At 33.4% G+C, this 24888-nt stretch overlaps 1 protein-coding gene across 1 annotated transcript in view; it reads left to right on the top strand.

The window, feature by feature from the left end:
- LOC136027900 (transient receptor potential cation channel subfamily A member 1-like) overlaps positions 1 to 24888 on the top strand; it is a 175412-nt gene that overhangs the window by 120955 nt on the left and 29569 nt on the right. Inside the window, exons 13-16 of the mRNA XM_065705331.1 lie at positions 615 to 784; positions 12443 to 12587; positions 16659 to 16766; positions 23202 to 23450. Coding sequence (XP_065561403.1) covers positions 615 to 784; positions 12443 to 12587; positions 16659 to 16766; positions 23202 to 23450 — 672 coding nt within the window. The remainder of the gene's footprint in view (positions 1 to 614; positions 785 to 12442; positions 12588 to 16658; positions 16767 to 23201; positions 23451 to 24888) is intronic.

Genomic DNA, 24888 nt, shown 5'->3' with positions numbered 1-24888 from the left:
TTAAAAGAAAATCGCCCAATTTATCAATAACCATTACCATAACGTAGTAATTAAAATCGATTATTTATATCAATTAAGCAGTTTCAACATCATCAGAAATTAAAGATTCCAGAAATAATATTTTTTCTTAGGTTGAAATATTCTATGAATTGATTATGTAGCTAGGCCAAAAATTGGCATCCACAGCATAATTTCTTTTTCGTGAATGAACAACGTCACAATATTGTCTTATACTACACAAACGATCCTTTTAAGGAAATTGGGGGTGAATTTCGTCGTAAAATCCAATCTTGTTATATGGATATGCTATTTAAAAAGGGGTGAGGGTTATAGAATTTTTTAAAACCTAAAGGAGGCGCAATATTTCATAATCAAAACTAATCAGAATTGCTACTTCAAATTTTCTGTGATATGATTGGGTGTTTAAAAAAAAAATTTATACCAGTGGGAGGAAGGAGAATTGAATATGACCAGGTGTTCAAGTAATTGTTTTGTTTGGATGGATATTTAAAGAAATAATTGACCTGTTGAGTACAGTGTCCTTTGCGTCCGCCCAAGTGATTTACTTGTCAGGTACAAAAATTAACAAAAAAGTTAAAAAAATTTTGTTGCAGAATACGGCATTGCATCATGCTGCAATTGAAAATAAGCCAAAGGTCGTGACTCAGCTTTTGTCGCTGAATTGCCGCCTGCTTATGAATTACAAGGATCAGTATGCGGTAGACTATGCTATTCATTTCAAAAACCAGGAAGCTGCTTTAGCCATGATTACACATGAAAAAAGGTAAGACTAAAACACTCTCTTCTCTCTTTCTCTATGTCTAACACACTCCCCATTTCAAAAACCAGGAAGCTGCTTTAGCCATGATTACACATGAAAAAAGGTGACTAAAACACTCTCTTCTCTCTTTCTCTATGTCTAACACACTCCCCATTTCAAAAACCAGGAAGCTGCTTTAGCCATGATTACACATGAAAAAAGGTGACTAAAACACTCTCTTCTCTCTTTCTCTATGTCTGCCTCACTCCCCTTTCTGCCTTCTCTTTATTGTTTTCTCTACTTTTTTTACTTTTTCTTTATTTGCTGTTTATGAGTAAATGTTTAAATGATATTTATATCTTTTACCGCCTTCTTAGGCCACAGAGCCTTTGTGGAGTTGAATACCCTGATTTTGCTGGATTTTGTTCTCAACATACCTTACCCTTTCGTTTTCAAAACGCATGATTTCACATACAATGCGTCACATGAGAGATCATTGTGCGTTAGACTAAAATGGACTAATTTTATTCATTCAGTTCAGTTCAGTTCAATCGTGTTTATTAGAAAAAAATATAACAGTTGCAATATACATAGTCTCTCGTCTCTATGCAAAAATGCATGCAATTCATGCAGTTCCTTATCGACTCAAAACTAAATATGCACTATGTCTCTCCCTCCACTTCTTGATATAACCATGGCCCAAACTCAACAAAAACATCCTTACAAGTCGTCACCTTTTCCTCCAGGAGCAAATCACTCCAATTCCCCCCCCCCAAAAAATACTCAATAATGGCTAAAATCTCTAACCTATTTAAATTCTTTATTCAGGTTAAACTATTTTACAACAAGATAATTTTCTATTCTTTTTTTGAAAGAACCAAGGGAGCTCCTACCTCTCAGTTGAAGCGGTAGGGTATTGTAAGCCTGAGCGCCGACAATGTCAGGCGAAAACTCTGACCTCACTGTTGGCGAATATCGAATATGGATCGGTGCAGATAGTATTGTAATCGGAAGATGCTGTTCGGCTACCAAACGGAATAGATTCCTAAAAGGTGATGGAAACATGCCGGAGAAGAATTGAAAGCAAAAACCCAGCAGGAAAGCTCAAACAGCGATTTCAGCGAGAAATAATCTTCTGTGCGCTTGATGATCTTCAAGGCATTCTTGTGGATGGAATCCGGTTTTTTTCAGATGGGATATGGATGTCGAACGCCATACCATTGCGCAATACTATAAGTGGGGTTTAATGAGCGCATTTTAGAGAAGGGTGAGGGTTTTATGTGTGAATGTGTGCTTCAGTTTCTTCATGATACCCATATTCTTTGAAAGCTTTAATTCTACAGCATGAATGTGAGGAAGGAAACCGCTGGAGTGATGGGATGTCGAGTCCGCAGCAGGTCATTGTAGTGTCGTCAGCGAATGCTATAAATTCATCTTGCTCGTTAGTAATGACCTCAGATGTTTGATCAAAGCATAGGTTACAGCATTTTAGACCGTCATGGTTCGATTTAAGGATACAAGTTAGGTCATTTACATGGACTTAAAACAAAAGAGGACCGAGGATCGATCCTTGGGGCAAATAAAATTTCACTGTAGTGTCGTTCTTCAGGTTTTCACCAATGTAGATTTACCTATTTTGAAGGTAAGGTTTATGCTGGTATTATGCTGTTAATTTAAGGAATTAAAATTCTACTTTAATCATGACTACGGATCAAAAAGTGGTATGGCCTGAAAGACTAAAGCCAGAAAGTTTCCTGATTAGAATGTTACAGGACTACATGGCATAGTGGCACATAAGTGGTTGTAGTATATATTAAGATAGAAATGGGTATAAAATGAAGGGTTGAGACTTATTATCCCCTTCCTCCCGAAATTCTCCCAAAAGAAAATTCTTCATCGTAAAATAAAATTCCCCTACGAAAACTGCCTAACAGAAAATTCTCCCCTTCTGTAAAAAATGCCTGGGCCAGCGGATCCCCCCCTTCGAAAACTTACCCCAGATAGTTACCCTTTGTGGGAAATTCTCTCCCAGAAAGTCTCCCCGTAAGCCCCCCTCCATTCCCTAACGATTCCCCCTGGAAAATTCCCATCCAAATATAAAATTGAGCAACTGAGGGGAAATTCAAATAAATCAAAAGAACGAAGGAAAGTGTATAATTTTACATCAGCTATTATGAAGTAGGGGCAATGGTTCATTGTGTAGGTGAGGGGAGGAGGATACCTGATGCATAACAAACCACATTGCCATTCCCAAATTGTCTTAGTCTCTATGAACCACCAGATAAATATAGGAAGAGGTATGGGGGTAGGAATTAACCCCTGATCCCCCTTAAGTCAGATTAAGCCTGAATAAGGGTGCTACAGGTGATACCTCCCTTCTTATTGTAGAAAACTGCTTCTGTTATTTATCTTAAGGCTTCTTTTATCTAAGGCCATTTTCTTCAAATTTGATAAAAAAAAATATATGCAATGATGTGTAATTGCACATCAGATATTATGATGGAGATATAGTGAATTGTTTTTTAAGGCGGACAAACAAATGTCTCAAAAGTGTTTTTAATGCCAAATATCCTGACTCTCATTGAAACTAAAGAAACAACTAGAGATAGCTCTAGGAAAGGGGAGGGAGAAAATGAAAATGAAATTCCTCTTGATACACGGTATATCTTCCCTGGTTCTAGGCCTTTACCCCTCCCCCCAGCGTTTAGTCCCTTGGAAAATGCCTCTCGCAAAAAATACCCCTTTCGAAAACTAACCCCAGAAAATACACCTGCCGAAAATATTTCCTCGGAAAATATCCCCCCGAGAATACTCAGCACCGAAAATATCCCCGTGGAAATACCCCCTGGAAATACCTCTCTGAAAATACTAACTAAGGACAATCTCCCCTCCCTGCGTAAAATACTCCCAGAAACTACCCCTTAAAAACAACATTCCCTCCGTTGAAAATATTGCCCGTAGAAAATAGCCCCTTCCCAGATAATATCCCCGCGTGGAAAATACCTCTCGTTTAATACCTCCCTCCCTGTTAAATAGCCCCCGAAGCAGAAAATAAGTTTTTTTCAGATTTAGAGTTTATTTCAGTTTTATTTTTCGTTTTCCGTAAGGGGGGAGAGTATTTTGGTACTTGTGTATAATATGCCACTCACTCAAGTCTACACTGTGTAAAACTCGAGAAAAAACCTGTTTCTTTGTTAGTTTCTCTCAACTTAGCACGAGACAAGACAAAAACAAGTGACAGAACAGATGGGAATTATATAATTTGTGTTATGTATTTGTATATAAAAAGGGGGGGATAAAGTATTTGGACAGTTTGAAGCCAGAAAACAATTCTTACTTCATATAATATGAAAAAAACTTCGTTTTCTTAAAGAGTTAAAGAGGCTGCGTCCCAAAGTCGAACCTTAAAACGTACAGGAATTAGGAGAGGCAGTTGGGGGGCTGCCGCCCCCTTTTAAAGACTCTAACCCCCCGCTTTTAAAGACTCTTTTGTACAGGTTTTTTGTTGTGGGGGGCTGCCGCACTCCTAACCCCCCGCTCTTGGCTTCGGAAAGGCCCTCTTTTAATTAACAAAACAAAAAACCTGTACAAAAGAGTCTTTAAAAGCGGGGGGTTTGGGAGGCGGCAGCCCCCCAACTGCCTCTCCTAATTCCTGTACGTTTTAAGGTTCGACTTTTTGACGCAGCCTCTTTAACTCTTTAAGAAAACGAAGTTTTTTTCATATTATTTGTATGTTTTTCTACAATCCATGGTGGATGTAATTTAATAATTCCTGTACTCCTCGTAAAGGAATTAGGACTGCCTCTCCTAATTCCTGTACGTTTTAAGGTTCGACTTTGGGACGCAGCCTCCTTAACTCTTTAAGAAAACGGAGTTTTTTTCATGTTTTGTGAAAAAAAAACCGCCCGATAAGGGACTTGAACCCTTGACCTTAGGATTAAAAGTCCCACGCTCTACCGACTGAGCTAACCGGGCATGTTTGAAGTCGAAATACCTGCATGTGCATAAATATAACTTTTAAGAATTTCAAAATTAACATGGGCTCTTATGGGGAAATGGGTTTTTCTAAGCTAGAAAATCGGGGGTTATGATTTTCCGAAGAAACTTTCCAGGAAAATTACTCGGAGAATTCCGCGTCGAATGAGTCTTCGTACACCCAGGTCCGATGTCGGCTGTGACCTGTAGGCGTGGCAGAAAAAAAACAAAAGGAGAACATGAACATAAAGTGGCTATGTGTGGTTTCTGGAAAACAGGGAAGGAGTTATCGGATCGAGCTGAAATTTCGCGGATAAGCTCCTGGAAACCTAGGGGACCTTAACTTGTAAATTTCAGCCCGATCGGACAACGTTAAAGGGAGGGGGGGTGGGGTTGGATAGTCGAAACTTTCGGCCAGAGTTTCCCCATGAAGGAAAAGTCGGAGGGGGATGAAATTTGGCAGGTTTCTTAGTTGGAGCTCGGGCTACGGAATGCATTCCTCCCCATTCCTTTGCGACCACTGGAACCGAAGATCGCTTAACATTGTCGTGGTTCGCCTCTATAAAGAGGCACGAGTGTGCCTCCTTGATTATGCAGAATAATTGCACCTAACACACTTTGCATGCAGACCCTCTATACTTTAACTCCCCCCTAATTTGCAAATATATAGCCCAGGTTTTTTGCAAAAGTAACCAAGAAACTAACGAAGAAACTAGTTTGTTCTCGAGTTTTACGCATCGCAAATTGGAGTAAGTAGCATAAAATAAACAAATACAGGAATATTTCATGAAGAGAGAGAGAGAGAGAGAGCCAGTTTTCCCGGTATATTTTAAAAACAATTAGAAATTAAATTAAAAAAAAATTACTGAAAGTAAGGAGCAATATCAAAACTTATAACGAACAGATATTATTGCGTATATGAAAGGAGTTTGCCCTTTCACAAGAACGCTAAAGTTATGATTTTTTGTCCCAATTCTTTGATAACGGTTCCTGAAACAAAATTGTCGTTTAATTAGAACAATAATCATTGCTTCTAATTTCTATAAAAAAAAACTTTAGCGTCAAGAGCAAGATCTTAAGGAGGAGGCAACCCTTTTTATATACGTAATCGTTTCTGTTCGTTTTAAGGTTTGATGTTGCTCCTTACTTCCAGTTAAAAAGCTTGTTGTTGTTTTTATTTTACTACTTACATATAGTATTTGTTGATGGGAAATATGAGGAGCAGAAAAATAAAGTGCCTCATTAAACCCAAAATGAGCAGAAATAAAGTCAAATAAGCTTCAAAGTAAAAACTATGGAGTCTAATAGAAAAAAAATGATATTAAATATTTTTTCCACGAAAAAGATTATGACAAAAAAAGTGAGCAGAACTTAATTAAAAAAATATTTAAGAAAACAAGTTTTTTAAAGAATAGTAAAGAACCTCATTAAGCCAAAAATGAGAAGAAATAAATTCAAATAATTTTCCAAGCGTAAAATCACCACAAATCACAATCAATAAATGATTTAGACCCAAAACGAGCTAGTTTAACATGAGTAGGGCTGACTACTCCCACACCTCTTCAAGACCAGAACTTAATTTGTACTTTACTGAAAACAAAACACATTTTAAACGTTCTCACTTTTTTTTACCTTAACAAATAAAGAAGTATTATGACTATAAGGAATAGATACCAGAATATGCATATAAAATGACAATACAGGGTTATTATTTTTTTTTTTATTAAAGTGCAAATTATATTCTGGTATTGAGAGGACATAGGTGTTGTCAGCCCTGCTCCTTTTAATTTTTGCTCGTTTTGAGCTTGACTAGGTTATCTATTGTAATTTCTGTTAGTTTTGGGTTTCATTAATTTATTAATGGTGATTTGTGGTATTTTTACACTTGGAAGATAAGAAAAACAGACTCCTAGAATTTGACAACGCTTTTGTTCGTGAAAACTTAAACAACAAGAATTTGTTGTTTCCCAAAGCCAACTATCCTTTCAAAGGAAAGCTAAACCTTCGTAAGCTTATTGGTGCCATATGTTTTAGCTTAGTCATCCATTCCTGCAAAAAGCTCATATGGAAGTCTTTTCAACAAAAATAGATAAATTTTTAAGATACCTTTGGCTTGTAAATTCCTCTTTTTCCTCTTTCTTAGCACTTTTCAACGAAATTAAAACAAAATAAAAACGGAATTTTGATACCGACAGACACAGTGGTATCAGAGAACCAAATGACGAATTTTGTATACCAATTGATAAAAATTCGATAAAAATAAAAATTGGTTTTAGAGAACTCTAAAAAACTAATTTTCTGTAGCAATGCATATAGGGAAACCTTAAAATTTTTTGGCGCTGGATTTTTTTTTTCTAAATATCTTATGACTGAAACCCAATGACGACAAGTGGTTTCATTGGCCACTTCTTCCAACCTCATAAAAAAATAGCCTATCAAAGTGTTCGTGGTAACCAGCTGTATATTAAGACAAGTCAATTTAATAAAAACCGGAACTCCAAGTACCTTTTCTGTAGCAATATATATATATCATGAAAAGAGAAATCACCAATGCTACAGCACAAACACACACAAAAAAAAAAAAAAAAAAAAAAAAAAAAAAAAAAAAAAAAAAAAAAAAAAAAAAATAAAATAAAATAAAGAGACAGAAGGAGAAAAGGAAGACTGTTTTCCTAAATTAGTGATTAATATAGACCAGCACTTGAATGAGGCCTCAACCCTACTCATCCATACAATCACATAGGTCAAACAGCATAGCCACACACAATCAACCATAAAGAATAATCCATGGACAGGCAGTCATGTCGTCAATAAGTATAAGTCGTCATTTACCGAACAATAGAAAAAATAATATAGACGAATAATTCAGAGGCAACACCCAACATAAGGGCTCATCAGGAGAATACACTGGCCTATATTGGGTTTCGCCACTCTAAATTCTCTACCCAGCACAGTGTTGTGGCTACCACAGAATATCCATGGCATCCCCGCGTCAGGTATCACCCCCAAATTACATGCCTATGAAAAAAAAAAAACAGCAAATGTAAAACAACCAAGTAAAACCAAAACCAAAACAAGCTTATCCTGTTAATATCTCCCTCCCTTTAGCAACAATAGGTAAACTAAATATTATAAATTTTACCAAATCACAAATATTAACACATTGCAAAAAACCTGAATGAACTAAACAATTATAGAATTCATCTTTACCATGTGGCTAATTTTTCAAAAAATTACGCTCAATTAGAAACGCAATTCAAAATAAATGGCGCTGTGACAACATTTCTCGAACCTCCCAAATTAGTTAAAAATTTCTTTAAGTATTTCTAGATAATTCTTTTGATATTTATTTAAAAGTTCGTTATAAAACCTTGAGTTTTTTGGCCCTAATTTTTTTTTCATTTATTTTACAAGTGGAGCCTAATGCCGACAAGTGGTTTCGTCGGCCGTACCTTCCCGCCTCATGGAAAAAATAGCCCATCAAAGTGTTCGTAGTAACGAGCTGTATGTCCAGAACGACTCGATTTGATAGTAACCAAAACTCCAAAAAACTAATTTTCAGTAGCAATGTATATATCAAAACAATCAGCTTTTTATTGGGTTCTAAACATATAAACTTCAGTGAAGTTACTCATTAAAATTTAAGAGCCTCAAATATTTCACCTAACTTTATAAAGTTAGAAAAAACGGATATGTGCTAAGTACCGTCATCTTGAGAATGTCCATGAACCGTATCTCAGAAGTTTCACGTTCCAATAAAATATAAAATTTTGTATTTTTCCTGAGAAAGTTGGTCATTTTTTTCCAAAGAGCTATTATATCTTAGCCCTTCGTCTTAGAATATTGGAATAGGGCACATTAACTCTGAAATTCGAAGTTGCGGAACCACTTTTATGTAGGAAAGTGATGATGCGGCAGCAAGTTGACATTTTCTACCATTAAGTAATAAAAAGAAAATTTTTAACTGAGGTTAAGGAGCAACATTAAAATTAAAATAAGAGAAATTATTTCGTCTATACGGGGGGCTTACCCCTCCTTAATACCTCACTCTTCACGCTAATGTGTTCTAGTACTCAAAAACAGCTTATTCTGATTAAACGGCCTTTGCGCTTCAGGAGTCGTTCTGAAAAAAAAAAAAAAAACTAGGATAAAAAGTCAAACTTTAGCGCAAAGACTGAGGTGCTGAGGAAGGACCAGTCTTCCTTATGTATGAAGTAATTTCTTTTCGTTTAAATTTTCAGATTGCTCCGTACTTTCAGTTGAAAGAACTTGATTTTTTTAGATTTAACTTCTTATCCGTCTTAAATAATTCCTGAAAATCTGTTTCTCCTCTCCATGACCACCCCCTTCCACCCCAAGGAAAAATCTCTTCAGGGAAAGTTCATCTCGTGTAAAACCCCACCCCTCAAAAATTTCCCCCAGATAATTCTATCCTCACTGAAAATACCCTCAAAAACTTTTCTGCGAACTATTAGGCCTAGAGAGCTATTATCAGCCTACTTTCAATTGAAAAAAGCCTTGATTCTTATTTAATTTGTGATCGTTTTTCAAATCATGCCGGATGCCTCCCCCAAGTAAGAAGATTTTCCCGGCCCCTCCTCCAATGGAAAGTTTTTCACTAAAAAATTCTCCTGAGGAAAGTAGCTTACATGGAAAATTCCCCCATGGAGAATTTCTCCCAAGGAAAATGCCCCCCTCCAATGAAAACCCCCCCGGACAATTTGAGCCATGCTGAAAATTTCCCTCGGCAATTCTTCCGGAACATCTCACAAGTAAAACTTGAAAATAAGTTATGAAAGAAAAAGTAATAGGTATTCTGACAATTTTTTTCCGTGAAACATTTCCACTGGAAAGTTTTTCCGCAGAAACTTCCCTCCCAATTTTCCCTATGCCCCCTCTCCCAGCAACAATTTCTCCTTCCCTCAAAAGATGTTTCATAACTTTCATCTCTTTCCTCAGGGGCTGTGGGTGGTCATGTCATCCACAGAGGCATAGTTATCGGACCTTTCTATTCTGCTGAACAAAATTGCAATATTAAAATTTTGACCGGATAAATGTTGGGGAAAGTAGCTTGGAAGGGGGGGATAGTTGCCCTAAAATCTTTTTGGTCACTGAAAAGTCCACTAGAACTTTGAATTTACATTTGGATGAGCTCACTTTCAATCTTCTAGGACCATCGGTTTAATATGATCACCTTCTCGAAAAAAGCTACAACCAATAAACACGCAAATGAAAACGATCCATAATTTTTTTGGCAAAAAAAGTACAAAATACCACATTTGTGCAGATGTGAGCTTGAAACCTCTATAGCAAAGCTTTCCGCTGAATCTGATGTTGATTCCTTGACTTTTTGGGTGTGCTTTCCCTCTTCTTGAAAACTAGGCAAATTTTATATGCTGATATGAAATCAGCATAGAAAAGCCACATCTTTTTATTTATATACTGCTATAAACATATTTTTGGAGTTTCAGTGATTATTAGGGCAAGTAGTTCCTTAATTAAAGCTCGTCATTTTCTCCTTTCATCATATCCAAACTCTCGGGGAGAGGTAAAGGTAAAAAAGAGGTCGTCGCTATTTTCTTTAAAAAGAGGTCGTCGCTATTTTCTTTAAAAGGTAAAGGATACGGCATTAGACTTCACAGTCCTTACGGGCAGTGCTGATCACCGTTTCTTGGCCCTTCAGCCAGGAAGTGCAATGGGGGGTTGGGAGCCAGCCATCCTGTGCTTTCGCACACCCTTCTTGTTTACCTTCCCCAGATTTCTCCAGGTACACATTTAGAGCTGGGTCACTCTGGCTAGGCTTACAGGGTCACACCACTGTTCCCCGTCCCAAACCGAAGAATTGGGTACACTGGGATTCGAACCCGGGAGGGTTCGCACATCTCAGGGAGAGGTGCTCCACATAATTTGAATAAAAATTCAGAATAATATGATTTGACCTCCGCTTTACTTCATTGGAAATAATATAAATATATGAACTACCTGATACATGAATTATAAAAATATATGAAATATACGAATATAAATATAGGATGAAGTGCTCAGTATGGGTCCTAGTGAAGCGAAAACTCCTCTTTTATTACAAAAATGGTATTTCGTCTAAGAAAATTCGATTTTATTTTGAGTCGAAATATTTCTCGAAGTATTTTTGTGCAAAACTGTAAAGAGTTTGGAATTGAGAGTGTTAGCCTGTGACTTAAGAGTTATAGTCTGTGGGATGAAGCCCTCAGTATGGGTCCCGGTGAAGTGAAAACTTCTCTTTTATTGCAGATATGGCACAAAAGTAAAACAGCTCGAAATAGGGATGATACCTTTTTTATTGACAGTGGATAGATATAAAATTATTTAACTGGATATTTCGAACACATATACAGAGTTCATCATCAGCAGTAAAACTAAAAGACATGAATAAAAATAAAAAAAATTTATACCTAATAAACTAATTACATATATTATATGTATTTATGGTATAACATTTTATATTATATGGTATAAATTTTGTTTATTTTTATTCATGTCTTTTTAAGTTTTACTGCTGATGATGAACACTGTATATGTGTTCGAAATATCCAGTTAAATAATTTTATATCTATTCACCGTCAATAACAAGGTATCATCCCTATTTTGAACTGTTTTATTTTCGTCATGGAAAGGCAGTGTGGTCTTCGAAGTTATCTACAGATATGGTACGTTGTCTAAGAAAATTCTATTTTATTTTGTGTCGAAACATTTCTCAAGAAATTTTTATTCAAAAGCTAAACTTAACTGTGAAGAGTTTGGAATTGAGAGAGTTATAGTCTATGGCTTATTTAGGATAGCCCTAGATACAGTGTTAAGAATTAGCAAAAATAAAAAATACGTTTTTGCTTCAAAAGTATAGAGCTGCATATACATTTCCAATAAACTGAAATTATACTCTATATGAGATAGGCTAGCTCCCTTGCCACATTTTTACCTTGACGCTAAAGCTGAATTTGTCCTCCAATTACTTCAAGAGTGAATGCAGTAACTGAGGGCCGTGAAAAAGTCATTATATACCATAGTGGCATAGTGTTTTTCACAATGCTTCAAAAACCAAAAGTTTAACTTTGCTAAATGCAATAATTTTATTTTTAATGTTTTGAATGGTAACTAGTAAATAAAACGGTAAATAAAAAAAATGTATAAATAGAACAGTAAATAACCATAAGCAGCAAATAAAACAGTTAAGGTAAAACATAAAACGGAAAGTAAATGAAAAGTAGCGGTAAAAACATAAAAAGGTAAGTAAAATCGATAACAAAATACCCACTACTAACTACGTAGATTTGTTACACAAAAAAGAGTCTTCCTAAAAAGCACCATACAAATTTAGCCTAAACGAGCAGAGAGTCTAGGGAAGGGGGAACACTACACCCATGCACAGAGAGTTCCTTCTTGCGTTAAATTTTAAACAATGTCCTTTATTTTAACTTTGAAAATAGCTTTGTCTTATTTTATGTCAAATAAAAAAATAGAAATGTCTTGGCTTTGTCAACTAAAATATAACCAAATCACGTTAACTGCAAGACAATATTTGTACTTCAATTTAAAACAAAGCTTAATGCCTAGGCACTGATGTACCTAATCATATCCAAATATGTGAATAGCAAAAACCTGATTTTCCGAAAAAAATTGTTGATCTCTAAATTTTAAGATTATCTTAATAAGAGAAGCTTTCTATTTTAGGTCTGACGACGTCATGCTTTTAAAATCTGGCAAAACACCGTGCGTTATGATAGCTCTTATTCGGCTAATGCCAAGTGTGGCAGAAGCAGTGCTGGACAAGTGCATACAAAAAGCCAACTGCAAAACCGACTCTAAGTCCTTTTACGTAAGTACTTTATAACAAAAAAAATATACTAAGGATAAATCTATTATCAATTTAAATTTTAAACCGTGACCTTCTAGGTTCTTTGAGTTAATTTATTGGCCATGATGCCATGATGATGTTTGAAAAATCTATTTAAGTACGATGTTTGCTAAGACTAGACCAGAACAACTACTTGTACTGGAAACAACCCATTATTGCACCAAGATGACAGAGACCAACACGGCTGCGCACTTCCAAAGCTTCACTTTTAGTCTTTCCAACAATCCTCTAAAGTTTCTTATTCTTATTTTTATAATTCTTCCCATCCTGTTGGCGAAGGTTCGGGTTTTCTTTTGACCCAAATGGATTGCCAAAGAGCAAGATTCTTAGCCACATCTATAAAACGCAATGTAAAGGTGTCGTAAACATCTAAATATTTCATAAATTATAGCCCTAAAAAGAAGGATCAAATCACATTTTTGGCACTGATTTTTATTTGATGAAAGCTGGTACATAAGACTATGGTGATCAAATAAAAGATTTCATATATTTTATCAATTTCTTATATTTTATAAGTTTATTCTAAGTTTCTCCATATCTCTTCTTCCTGACCTCTAAATTCAAGGCCTCCCCTAAGGGGAGGGATAAAATAGTCCGAAATATATGCCTACTGTATTGTCAAGGCTAGTCAGTTGGTCGGTTCCGGTAAATTTTAGGTGGATTTTTTGTATAGCCTACATTTACGATTCACACCTTCGAAATAATCGGTTCACTCCTTTAAAATAAAGTTCTATCGAAATCATTCAGTCTGTTTTCTCATATTTCATTTGGTTCAAAAGATCTTTAATTTTTTGTTTTATTCCAAAATGCATTTAATCTTCTTATGTCGCTTATAAACATTTTAGAAAATGCAGCTTTATATATCAAATACAATTTGGTAGGGGTTAATTGTGCAAACACTATAGTTTTTTCAAGTACAGTTTTTTAGTTTCAGACAAGTACAGTTTTTTCGCTCTCCTTTCAAAGCTGTATTTTTAATTTTACTTATTTTTGTTTTATTAACAGCAAAAGTGGTGAGCTTAGGCAAAGTTTTTAAAATCACCATATCTATTTCTGTTTGCTCTTTTACTGCAACTGCCCAATTTGAATATATTGTCCCAGTTAGAACCTATGAAGTTTCCAATTGCCATTTACAGCCTACATGTCAAATTTTCCGCCAATCTTCTTCCGGAAAGAAATATTTCTAAAGAGAAAATTTTCTGTAGAAAGAGTGTATTTTCGTATGAGTGATTCAAATATAAGTGCATTTCTGTAATAATATCACCACTCCTAACACTGCCACTTCTTACAACTCACTGCAACTCTAATTCCCACTGTTGCTTGTAATTCTTTCTGATGGTTATCTTCTAACTGCATATTTCTTTGTTCTCGTTTCACATATCTTCTAAGCACAATTTTCTCTGTTCTTCACTTTCATTTTGGTTCGTTCTGACCTTCATTATTGCATATCTTGTAACCGCTCTTTTTTTGTTCTTCAATTTCGTTCTTGAGTCGTTATAATTCTCGCTACCCGCTTATCTTTTAAATAGACATTTCTATGTTATTCAACTTCAGTTTAGACTTGTTCTAAGCGCCGGTTTTACTAATATTCTGACTACATATTTATTTGATCTTAATATTTGTTTGTCATTGCTTCAACATTTTTTTGGTTCCTTCTGCCTCAGCTTCTTGGATTGGTCTTGTCCGGTTGGATGGTCTCATTTTTCTCAGTATCAGTTTGGGTACATTCTAAGTTTATTATTATTTTTTTTGTTAAGTTTAATACCCCTTTCTTTTAACTGTTTTAGCTCTTATATTAATTGTTTTTAAAAAATCATAATCGGGATACAAGACGAACAACTTCCTCGTTCAATTATTTTGTAATTTCTGTTCGTTACGTGTTTGAGTTGAATATTAGTTTTTTTTTAACTTATAAGTTCATAATTGCTTTCATTTTTATTTAGTTCTTTTTTTAACTTTTAGTTGATTATTCATTATAATGTCAATTACTTTTTTTTACCCTGCTGAAGACATATTTTTTCTCTTTACTTTTGTTAAGAAAAAGTTTTTTTATTTAATCAACTTAATTAGAGTGGTGTGGACACAATAAGAAAACTTGAAAAAGAGCTCATTCGATTGGAAATTAAAAGGGTTTGTACCCTATTTAATAGTTGAAAATGATTAGAGGTCAACTAACCCCCCTACCACTCCCATCTTTATCCCAAACACAACCAATTTAATTTTTGAGATAGCCATTTTGTTCAACGTAGTTTAAAAATCTGGAAATTATGTATTTGAGAATGATAACCCCTCTACAATCCTCAGGGCAAGGGTTTTAAGCTATGCCCTGGGGCATATAAGGTTTATATATAAAGGGCGATCGCATAAACTTTGGAGAGATTGCTCCAAAGTTTATACCTTATAAGATTGGATTGCTAATCAGAAGTTTTTGGGCTCTTTTTGAGATTCAGAGTGATGGGAGGGTGGTTATCCCCTCACACCTTGTATTTCTCCGAAATGCATCTGGTAGAAATTTGGAGCCAAAGATTGCTCCGAAGTTTGCACCTTATAGATTACATTGCTAATCAGAGGTTTTAGTACCCTTTTAGAGATTCTGAGTAATACGAGGGTGGATACCCCACCACCTTGTGTTTTCCCGAAATGCATCTGATAGAAATTTTAAGATGACCTATTTTCCCGAAATACATCTGATAGAAATTTTAAGATAACCATGCGTTGTCATGGAAACTTCGAAAAAAGATTTTCTGATCGGAAATTGAAAGGATTAGTGCTCATTGTAATATTCGTAAGGGATTGGAGGGCTACTAAACCCCCACCATTTTCACCCTTTTTCCAAACAAATCCAATAAAGATTTTAAGGTAGCCATTTTGTTCAACGCATTTTAAAGGTCCGGAAATTAGGTTTATGAAGATGGCAACCCCCCCCCCCCCAACAGCCACCAGGGCAAGGGTTGTAAGTTATGCCCTGATATAAGGTATATAAAAAAAGTTATCGTATGAACTTCGGAGGGGACTCAATGGATTGGTAATCAGTAGTTCTCTCAATCTTTTTAAAAGTCAAAGTGATCGGATGGTGGACACTCCCCCACACATCGTATTTTCCCGAAATAAATCCCATAAAAATTTTGAGATGGCCATTCGTTGTCATAGAAACTTAAAAAATATCTTATTTGATTGGCAACTTAAAGCGATAGTGTTTTCTTTAATATTCAAAAGGGATTGGGAGGCAAGTAACCCCCTTCCAACGCCCACCATTAATTGAAAGTTCCATAAATTATGTCTTTGAGGATGCCACCCCCTCAGAGCACTCGCGGTAAGGGTTGTAAGTTATGTCCCGGGGGCATGTAAAGTTTCATACGCAGTGAAATAGCGCTGCCTGAGTAAAGAGCGATATGGTATTACTTATTTAGAATTAAGGGTAGATTTGAATAAGAATTTCAGGATTAAGTCAAATTTTTGTGCTTGATAGTAAAAAACAGCAAAATTTATTATTTCAAAATTATTTACCCTGTAGGTTATCTATCTAAGCGAAATACAAAAAAAATGTGTTTAGAAATCAACCACTCATGATTATTAGCTATCAAATCTGAAAGCCATTTGGAAATAGATTTGCTTTTAATGAATATAGTCAAATTTTACCCTCACTAGCCTTACTCTCTGTAATAATGATGATGGCCCTAAACACGATATGGCGGGGGAAACAGCACAATACGTCAGTATTCTCTGATAACATCACAGACTAGGATGCCCACCTAATTTTTTTCCTAGAAGTGGACCTAGAAGCTTTTGGTGTGGGGGGTGGTATGCAAAGTGTTTTTTTTCGGAAAGTTCAATTGTATTGCATGCATAGATGAACACCCTTTTTGTATAAATTAATAAATAATGTCAATCGTCTGTTTTCTAGTCCACAGAACAGCTTCATCCCCAATAATTTATTTTGTTTTTTTATATTGTTTTCCTTTAATCTTCCTCTTTGCTGTGTTTTCATCTTTCTTTGTGCTCTTTCTTACAATTTTCTGTTCGCTCTTTCAGGTGAAATATAGTTTTCGATACCTACAGATGATTCCTGATCGACTAGAAATGATGAGAAAGATGTATAATGATCCAGATTGGAAACCACTTCCCCTATGTGCTATGAACGTAAGCTATAAAAAATTAATTACTATATTCACTACTACAAATCGAGCTATATTGACCTCATTTCGTTTCATTCATTTCATACATTAAATGCTATATATATATATATATATATATAAGATATATATATATATATATATACATATATATATATATATATATATATATATATATATATATATATATAAGTTGTCTTTGTGTGTGTGGGTCTGTCAGGTGACGTCATGTTTGTGTATTGACTGACGTCATGTTTTCGACTGACGAAATTACAGACCGGGACATCAGGACACAAATGACGACCGGGACACAGGCACATAGGGAATATAAATGACGACCGGGACACTCAAAGAGAAAGCGACCGGGACACAAGGAATGTTCGATTAGCAATCATCATCAACAAAGCACCGGGACACAAATGACGACCGGGACCCAGGGAGTAGAAATGACGACCAGGACATAAGTAAAAAAAAACTAAAAAAACTAAAAAAAAAGGTAAAAACTACAAAAAAACTAAAAGAAAAAAAAACAACTAAAAACTAATAAAAAAACTAAAAAAGCTAAAAAACTAAAAAAACTAAAAAAGAAAAAAAATAAAAAAAAAGGAAAAAAAATGAAAAATAAAGGATAAAAACAAAACTAAAAAAAAAATAAAAATAAAAAAAACTAAATAGAAAAAAAGGGGAAAAATACAAAAATTTATTTCATCATATACCATTTCAAAAACGAATGTATACACAGACCGGGACACCGGGATACAAATGACGACCGGGACACAGGGAATATAAATGACGACCGGGACACAGGGACACAACTACAAAGGGGACGCCGGGGGGCACAGAGGGATATATAAATGACGACGGGGACACAGGGAATGTTCGATTAGTAATCACCATCAACAAAACTCAAGAGCAATCATTAGAATCATGAGGTATAACTAAGAAAACTAAAAAAAAGGTAAAAAACTAAAAACTAAAAAAAAGACCAATTCAAAAACGAATGTATATACAGACCGGGACACCGGGACACAAATGACGACAAGGACACTGGGACACAAGGAATATAAATAACGCCCGAGACACTCAAAGAGAAATCACAGACTGGGACACCGGGACACAAATGACGACCGGGACACAGGGAATATAAATGACGACCGGGACATAGGGACACAACTACAACGGGGACGCATAGGGGGATATATAAATGACGACGGCGACACAGGCAATGGTCGATTAGCGATCACCATCAACAAAGCTCAAGGGCAATCATTAGAATCATGAGGTATAGATCTGAATACGGATTGTTTTCCCATGGACCATTATATGTTGCATGTTCAAGAGTTGGTAAACCTGACAATCTATTTATATGCACAGACAATGGGACAACAAAGAATGTTGTATATTTGCAAGTTTTACCTAGTTAAAAACATATAAATATGTATATATATATATATATATATATATATATATATATATATATATATATATATATATATATATATATATATATATATATATATATTTGAAGAAAATCACTTTAATTTTATCACTAATAATTTTATAGAGGACTACGAGTTTCAAATTTCTAACTGCAGAAGTTCGTGTCTGACAGCCTTTTTAAGGAGTATTCAATAAGGAGAATGTTACTAAAATTATTTAAAAAAATTTAAATTAATTTAAATTTAATTAATTTAAAATTAATTTAAAATTTAAAAATTAATACATTTTAAAAAAATGTATTTTTTGTTTATTTTAAGCCTTGAATTTGAATGGAAAGTGAAAAATAATTAAGGAAGTGGTAGTACGCATATAAATGAATGATTAGTAAATAAGTAATAAATAAGTAAAAATACGAATAATGAAAAATTTGAATAGTTACTTTCTTTAAAATTTTTTACTTGGAGGAGAGGCTACAACATTTTTAGCTGGGATATTCAATTTGGGAAAAGTTTTAGGTTATCAATTTTGGGTTATCAATAGCAAACATAGTTTCCGCTTCAAATCAGAAAAAATGCCACAAATTTAATTAACTACTTTTAATTTTGCAAGTAGTTCTTTAGCGACATGACCAATATTTCTTATTTTTATTATTGGGTATGGTTAAGTGTGGAAAAGCTGTATTTTAGTAACATTTTCTTAGGCAAAATATTTCACAATTGAGAAGTCTTCCTTTTTTTAAATTCGAATTTAAGACTTGCTATCAATCGTCCAAGAATGATTCAGGAGGGGGGAACGGTGTGAATTATCAAAAATTAATTTCATGGTCATTATTTTGCTGGATATCCAGAGGATCTTTTTGAGTAGATCTCTCTTTCCCCTGTGCAGGTAATGGTGTGTATATGATGATAGTCTTTCCTGATTCATTTGCAAATATTTTGCAAAAATGAGAATTCTCACCCTTAGCATCCATTTTAAATGCTTAGCTTAAACGCATCCCTACAATGAAGGAAAATTATGGTTATTTTCTCCCGCCACTTTTATATTTTTTTTTTATCTTTTTTTTTCTTCTCTTTTTAAGTGTTTGATCAATATTTGATAGGTTTTGATTGTAAGTGTTATCATTTGTCTTTTCTTTATATTATATTGTAGTGTACTCCTTATTTTTTGAGGGAAATAAAGAAAATAAATAAATAAATAAATATTTATTTGAAGGCTGATTGAAAATCCGAAAATTAGGCCTGAATATGGATTTTTTGGAAATGGGGCGTAATGATATATTAGGATTTCTGAATAATTCCTAAATTTAGTTTTTGCGTTCTATAGTTTCTATCTTATTTTTGTTTATTTATATTTGTTCTCCTTTTGCTCTTCTCTCTGTGAGTAAGTGATTATTTTTTTGCTCTGATAAAATGACTCATTTGTTTTCTCCCTATTTTACAGGCCAATGTGCCTTTTGGGGAGAAGTAAAATGTAAAACTGTATGCGTGTTTCCTGAAAAGAAACTTGAAACATTTCTCAAAAGTATGCTTTTAGAAAAATCGTAAGTCCCCACCTTTTGCTATGGTATACTGAAATATCTTACCTTATAGCGTTTTCAAAGATTATGGCATCAAACACCGGTTCAGCTTTCCCAAATTAACCTGCCGAGTATATATATATATATATATATATATATATATATATATATATATATATATATATATATATATATATATATATATATATATATATATATATATATATATATATATATATATATATATATATATATATATCTATATATATAAAAATAAGTTGTCTGTCTGTCTGTGGATGGATCAGGTGACGTCACCTGAAAAAACTGGATCAGGTGACGTCAAAACTGAAAAAACTAAAAAAAGGCAAAAACTACAAAAAAAACTAAAAACTAATAAAAAAAATAAAAAAGCTAAAAAACTAAAAAAACTAAAAAAGGCAAAAACTACAAAAAAAACTAAAAACTAATAAAAAAGCTAAAAAACTAAAAAAACTAAAAAAAAGGCAAAAACTACAAAAAAAACTAAAAACTAATAAAAAAATAAAAAAGCTAAAAAACTAAAAAAACTAAAAAAACTAAAAAAAGGTAAAAAACTAAAAAAACTAAAAACTAAAAAAAACTAAAAAAAAAGGAAAAAACTGAAAAATAAGCTAAAATAAAGGTAAAAACCAATAAAAAACTAAAAAAAACTGAAAAAACTAAAAAAAGGCAAAAACTACAAAAAAAACTAAAAACTAATAAAAAAAGTAAAAAAGCTAAAAAACTAAAAAACTAAAAAAACTAAAAGAAGGTAAAAAACTAAAAAAAATAAAAAATAAAAAAAAACTAAAAAAAAGGAAAAAACTGAAAAATAAGCTAAAATAAAGGTAAAAACCAATAAAAAACTAAAAAGAAAAAAAGGAAAAAACTAAAAAAAATTTTCATCTAAAAAACTAAAAAAAACTAAAAAAGGTAAAAACTAAAAGAACTAAAAAAGAAAAAAATAAATGACGAAACTCAAAGAGAAAGCGACCAGGACAAAAGGAATGTTCGATTAGCAATCAACAAAGCACCGGGACACAGGAAGTATAAATGACGACCAGGACATAAGTAAAAAAAAAACTATCTATTTATATAAAAATAAGTTGTCTGTGGATCTGTGGATCGTGGATCAGGTGACGTCACCTGAAAAAACTGGATCAGGTGACGTCAAAACTGAAAAAACTAAAAAAAGGCAAAAACTACAAAAAAAACTAAAAACTAATAAAAAAAATAAAAAAGCTAAAAAACTAAAAAAACTAAAAAAACTAAAAACTAATAAAAAAGCTAAAAAACTAAAAAAACTAAAAAAAAGGCAAAAACTACAAAAAAAACTAAAAACTAATAAAAAAAATAAAAAAGCTAAAAAACTAAAAAAACTAAAAAAAGGTAAAAAACTAAAAAAACTAAAAACTAAAAAAAACTAAAAAAAAGGAAAAAACTGAAAAATAAGCTAAAATAAAGGTAAAAACCAATAAAAAACAAAAAAAAACTGAAAAAACTAAAAAAAGGCAAAAACTACAAAAAAACTAAAAACTAATAAAAAAAGTAAAAAAGCTAAAAAACTAAAAAAACTAAAAAAACTAAAAAAACTAAAAAAAGGTAAAAAACTAAAAAAAATAAAAAATAAAAAAAAACTAAAAAAAAAGGAAAAAACTGAAAAATAAGCTAACATAAAGGTAAAAACCAATAAAAAACTAAAAAGAAAAAAAGGAAAAAACTAAAAAAAAAATTTCATCTAAAAAACTAAAAAAAACTAAAAAAGGTAAAAACTAAAAGAACTAAAAAAGAAAAAAATAAATGACGACACTCAAAGAGAAAGCGACCAGGACAAAAGGAATGTTCGATTAGCAATCAACAAAGCACCGGGACACAGGGAGTATAAATGACGACCAGGACATAAGTAAAAAAAAAAATTAACAAAACTAAAAAGAAGGTAAAAACTACAAAAAAACTAAAAAGAAAAAAAAACTAAAAACTAATAAAAAAACTAAAAAATCTAAAAATCTAAATAAACTAAAAAAGAAAAAAAAGGAAAAAAATAAAGGAGAAAAACAAAACTAAAAAACGAATGTATATACAGACCGGTACACCGGGATACAAATGACGACCGGGACACAGGGAATATAAATGACGACCGGGACACAGGGACACAACTACAACGGGGACACCGGGGGAAACAGGGGGATATAAATGACGACCGGGACAAAAAACTAAAAAGAAAAAAAAAACTAAAAACTAATAAAAAAACTAAAAAATCTAAAAATCTAAATAAGCTAAAAAAGAAAAAAAAAGGAAAAAAATAAAGGAGAAAAACAAAACTAAAAAACGAATGTATATACAGACCGGGACACCGGGATACAAATGACGACCGGGACACAGGGAATATAAATGACGACCGGGACACAGGGACACAACTACAACGGGGACACCGGGGGAAACAGGGGGATGTAAATGACGACCGGGACACCGGGACAGGGAATGGTCGATTAGCAATCACCATCAACAAAGCTCAAGGGCAATCATTAGAATCATGAGGTATAGATCTGAATACAGATTGTTTTCCCATGGACCATTATATGTTGCATGTTCAAGAGTCGGTAAACCTGACAATCTATTTATATGCAAAGACAATGGGACAGCAAAGAATGTTGTATATTCGCAAGTTTTACGTAGTTAAAACCATATATATATATATATATATATATATATATATATATATATATATATATATATATATATATATATATATATATATATATATATATATATATATATATATATATATATATATATATATATATATATATATATATATATATATATATATATATATATATATATATATATATATATATATATATCTATCTATTTTCACAGGTGGGACATAGGGACACAACTACAATGGCGCGTAACTATTATGGCGCGTAACGACTTACGCGCGCGGGGGGGCTTGGGGGGGGCGCGAAGCGCCCCCACCAACTAGGTGTTGGGGTGGCGCGAAGCGCCACCCCAACAGCTAGTATATATATATATATATATATATATTGATGCGTTTTTAAGTTTTTTGTAATCCCCCCCCCGAAGAAAAATGTTTTTTAACCCTCCTCTCCCCGAAAAAAATCCTGGATGTGGCTCTGATTATAACATTAGTTGTGAAGCCCTTTAACCAAGGTCAAAATAGTTCCAAAAAAGTCAAATATAAATAAGTCATTGAAGTTCAATGGTATTTATTATGGGTGGCGCAGCAGTGTTTAACACTTCCTTGGAAAACAAAAGAAGAAAAAAACACTTTTCTTCCCTGTTTCATTATGTTTTCTTATTACAAAAAAATAGTCGGCCAAAAACTTTGGGCCTGATATAACACTAGTGAACTAGCTTATATATATAATATATATATATATATATATACACTTAGGTTTCACAATTTTGTTACTTGCATTTTAACAGTTAATTTTTTTACCGTAGGCTATGGTAAAATGTGGAAGAGTTGAATTACTATCCCATCCACTGAGTCAGAAGTTTTTGCAATTCAAATGGCTATCTTATGGGGTCTACTTTCACATGGCCCATTGTCTATTCTACATTCTTTTTCTGTCAACAGTTACCATGTTCGCTGTTGAGGCTTTAGGCTCATCCAAAATTAAGAATTTGAGCGGCAGAAACTTTTCTAATCAAAGTCATTTTGAGCCTTTTGGTGAAAAGCAGCATGATCTGGTAAGTATAGTAGTATTCAAGCGTGCTTGAAGAGTTCTTTACCCAAGGAGAGGAGGCACTAGTATTATTCTCTGGGAGCATAAAGCTGAACAGATTGTTTGTTTACAAAAAAAGTAGCGACACCTCCTCCCTCTTCATATATTGTAGAAAACTGTATTTTTTGTTTATTTTAAGCCTTGAATTTGAATGGAAAGTGAAAAATAATTAAGGAAGTGGTAGTAAGCATATAAATGAATGATTAGTAAATAAGTAATAAATAAGTAAAAATACGAATAATGAAAAATTTGAATAGTTACTTTCTTTAAAATTTTTTACTTGGAGGAGAGGCTACAACATTTTTAGCTGGGATATTCAATTTGGGAAAAGTTTTATTTCGCCACAAAAGCAGCTCTGTTTTCAAATTGTTTTCAACTGTTGAACTATTTGTAGAGGTTTTCGGTCTAATTGGGGGAGAAGATCCTAACTGAAGCTTCTTTTCGGCTTTCCCTGCAGTGTCCCTTGGTAATGTATCAACTTTAACCTACCCTACAGTTTGTCTAAGATCGTTTTTGTTTTACTTGTGTATTCTTCTTCCTTACTGATTAATGGCTTTTTAACACTTGTTCCTTCACTAGTTTACACTGGGGGAATATTTTTTTACCGGAGGAGGGGGGAAGAGGTGTAACTACAGCTCAAAAAAGTTTTTGGACAGAGATGCTACCGTACTATTTAAAAGTTACTAAATTTTGAGTTCTTTGCAAATGTTTGGTTCACTCTGGATGTGGGGGGGGGGGTCTGAAGAATCGTCTTAATCCACTCCATTGGTACCCAAGGTAATAGTTCAATTTCTAAATACTAAAAAAATTGTTAAAAGTTTGTTTTATTTTCTTTGGTACCTTGTTCAAGAAATTTCAACTAAATCTTCTGGAATTGCCAGATGGAGTAGAAAAAAGAAAAAAACATTTGGAAGTGCTGTTGGGTGAATATAGCTCTTTCAATTTTTAGTATAATTTAGTTTACCTTTAATTTAAGATTTTTTCTTACTCTGTTTTTATATGGTGTTAATCAGTATTTTTCTTTCCTTTAAATTTATTTCTTAAAGAAATATTTCTAGTATGAAAGACGATAGAGCTGGGCTCTTTGCTGACATATTTAAACTTTATCAAATAAGGTGTATTGGTTTAAAATAATCCTCATTTTTGTTGTTTTTCGTTATCAACAAACTAAAAGAATATTGTCAATAGTAAGAAATGAGAGGATATAGGAGTAGTCTACAATATTTATAATTTTTGTTGGGGAGGTTGGCAAAGGCACATACCTTATACCCCATGCGTCCTTGTGTGCTGCAGTTTGAATATACGTATTTCAAAAATCTCTGTTTCAAAAAATTATAGTTTCTGCAATACGGAAAATTATGCTGTGCATTCGCAAATTTTGCCTTTAGCACCAATACTTCTTT

This window comes from Artemia franciscana, chromosome 6 (assembly GCF_032884065.1).
Source record: "Artemia franciscana chromosome 6, ASM3288406v1, whole genome shotgun sequence".
Lineage (NCBI taxonomy): Eukaryota > Metazoa > Arthropoda > Branchiopoda > Anostraca > Artemiidae > Artemia > Artemia franciscana.
The sequence above is the reverse complement of the archived record's forward strand: the minus strand, read 5'-3'. Positions and strand labels throughout refer to the sequence as shown.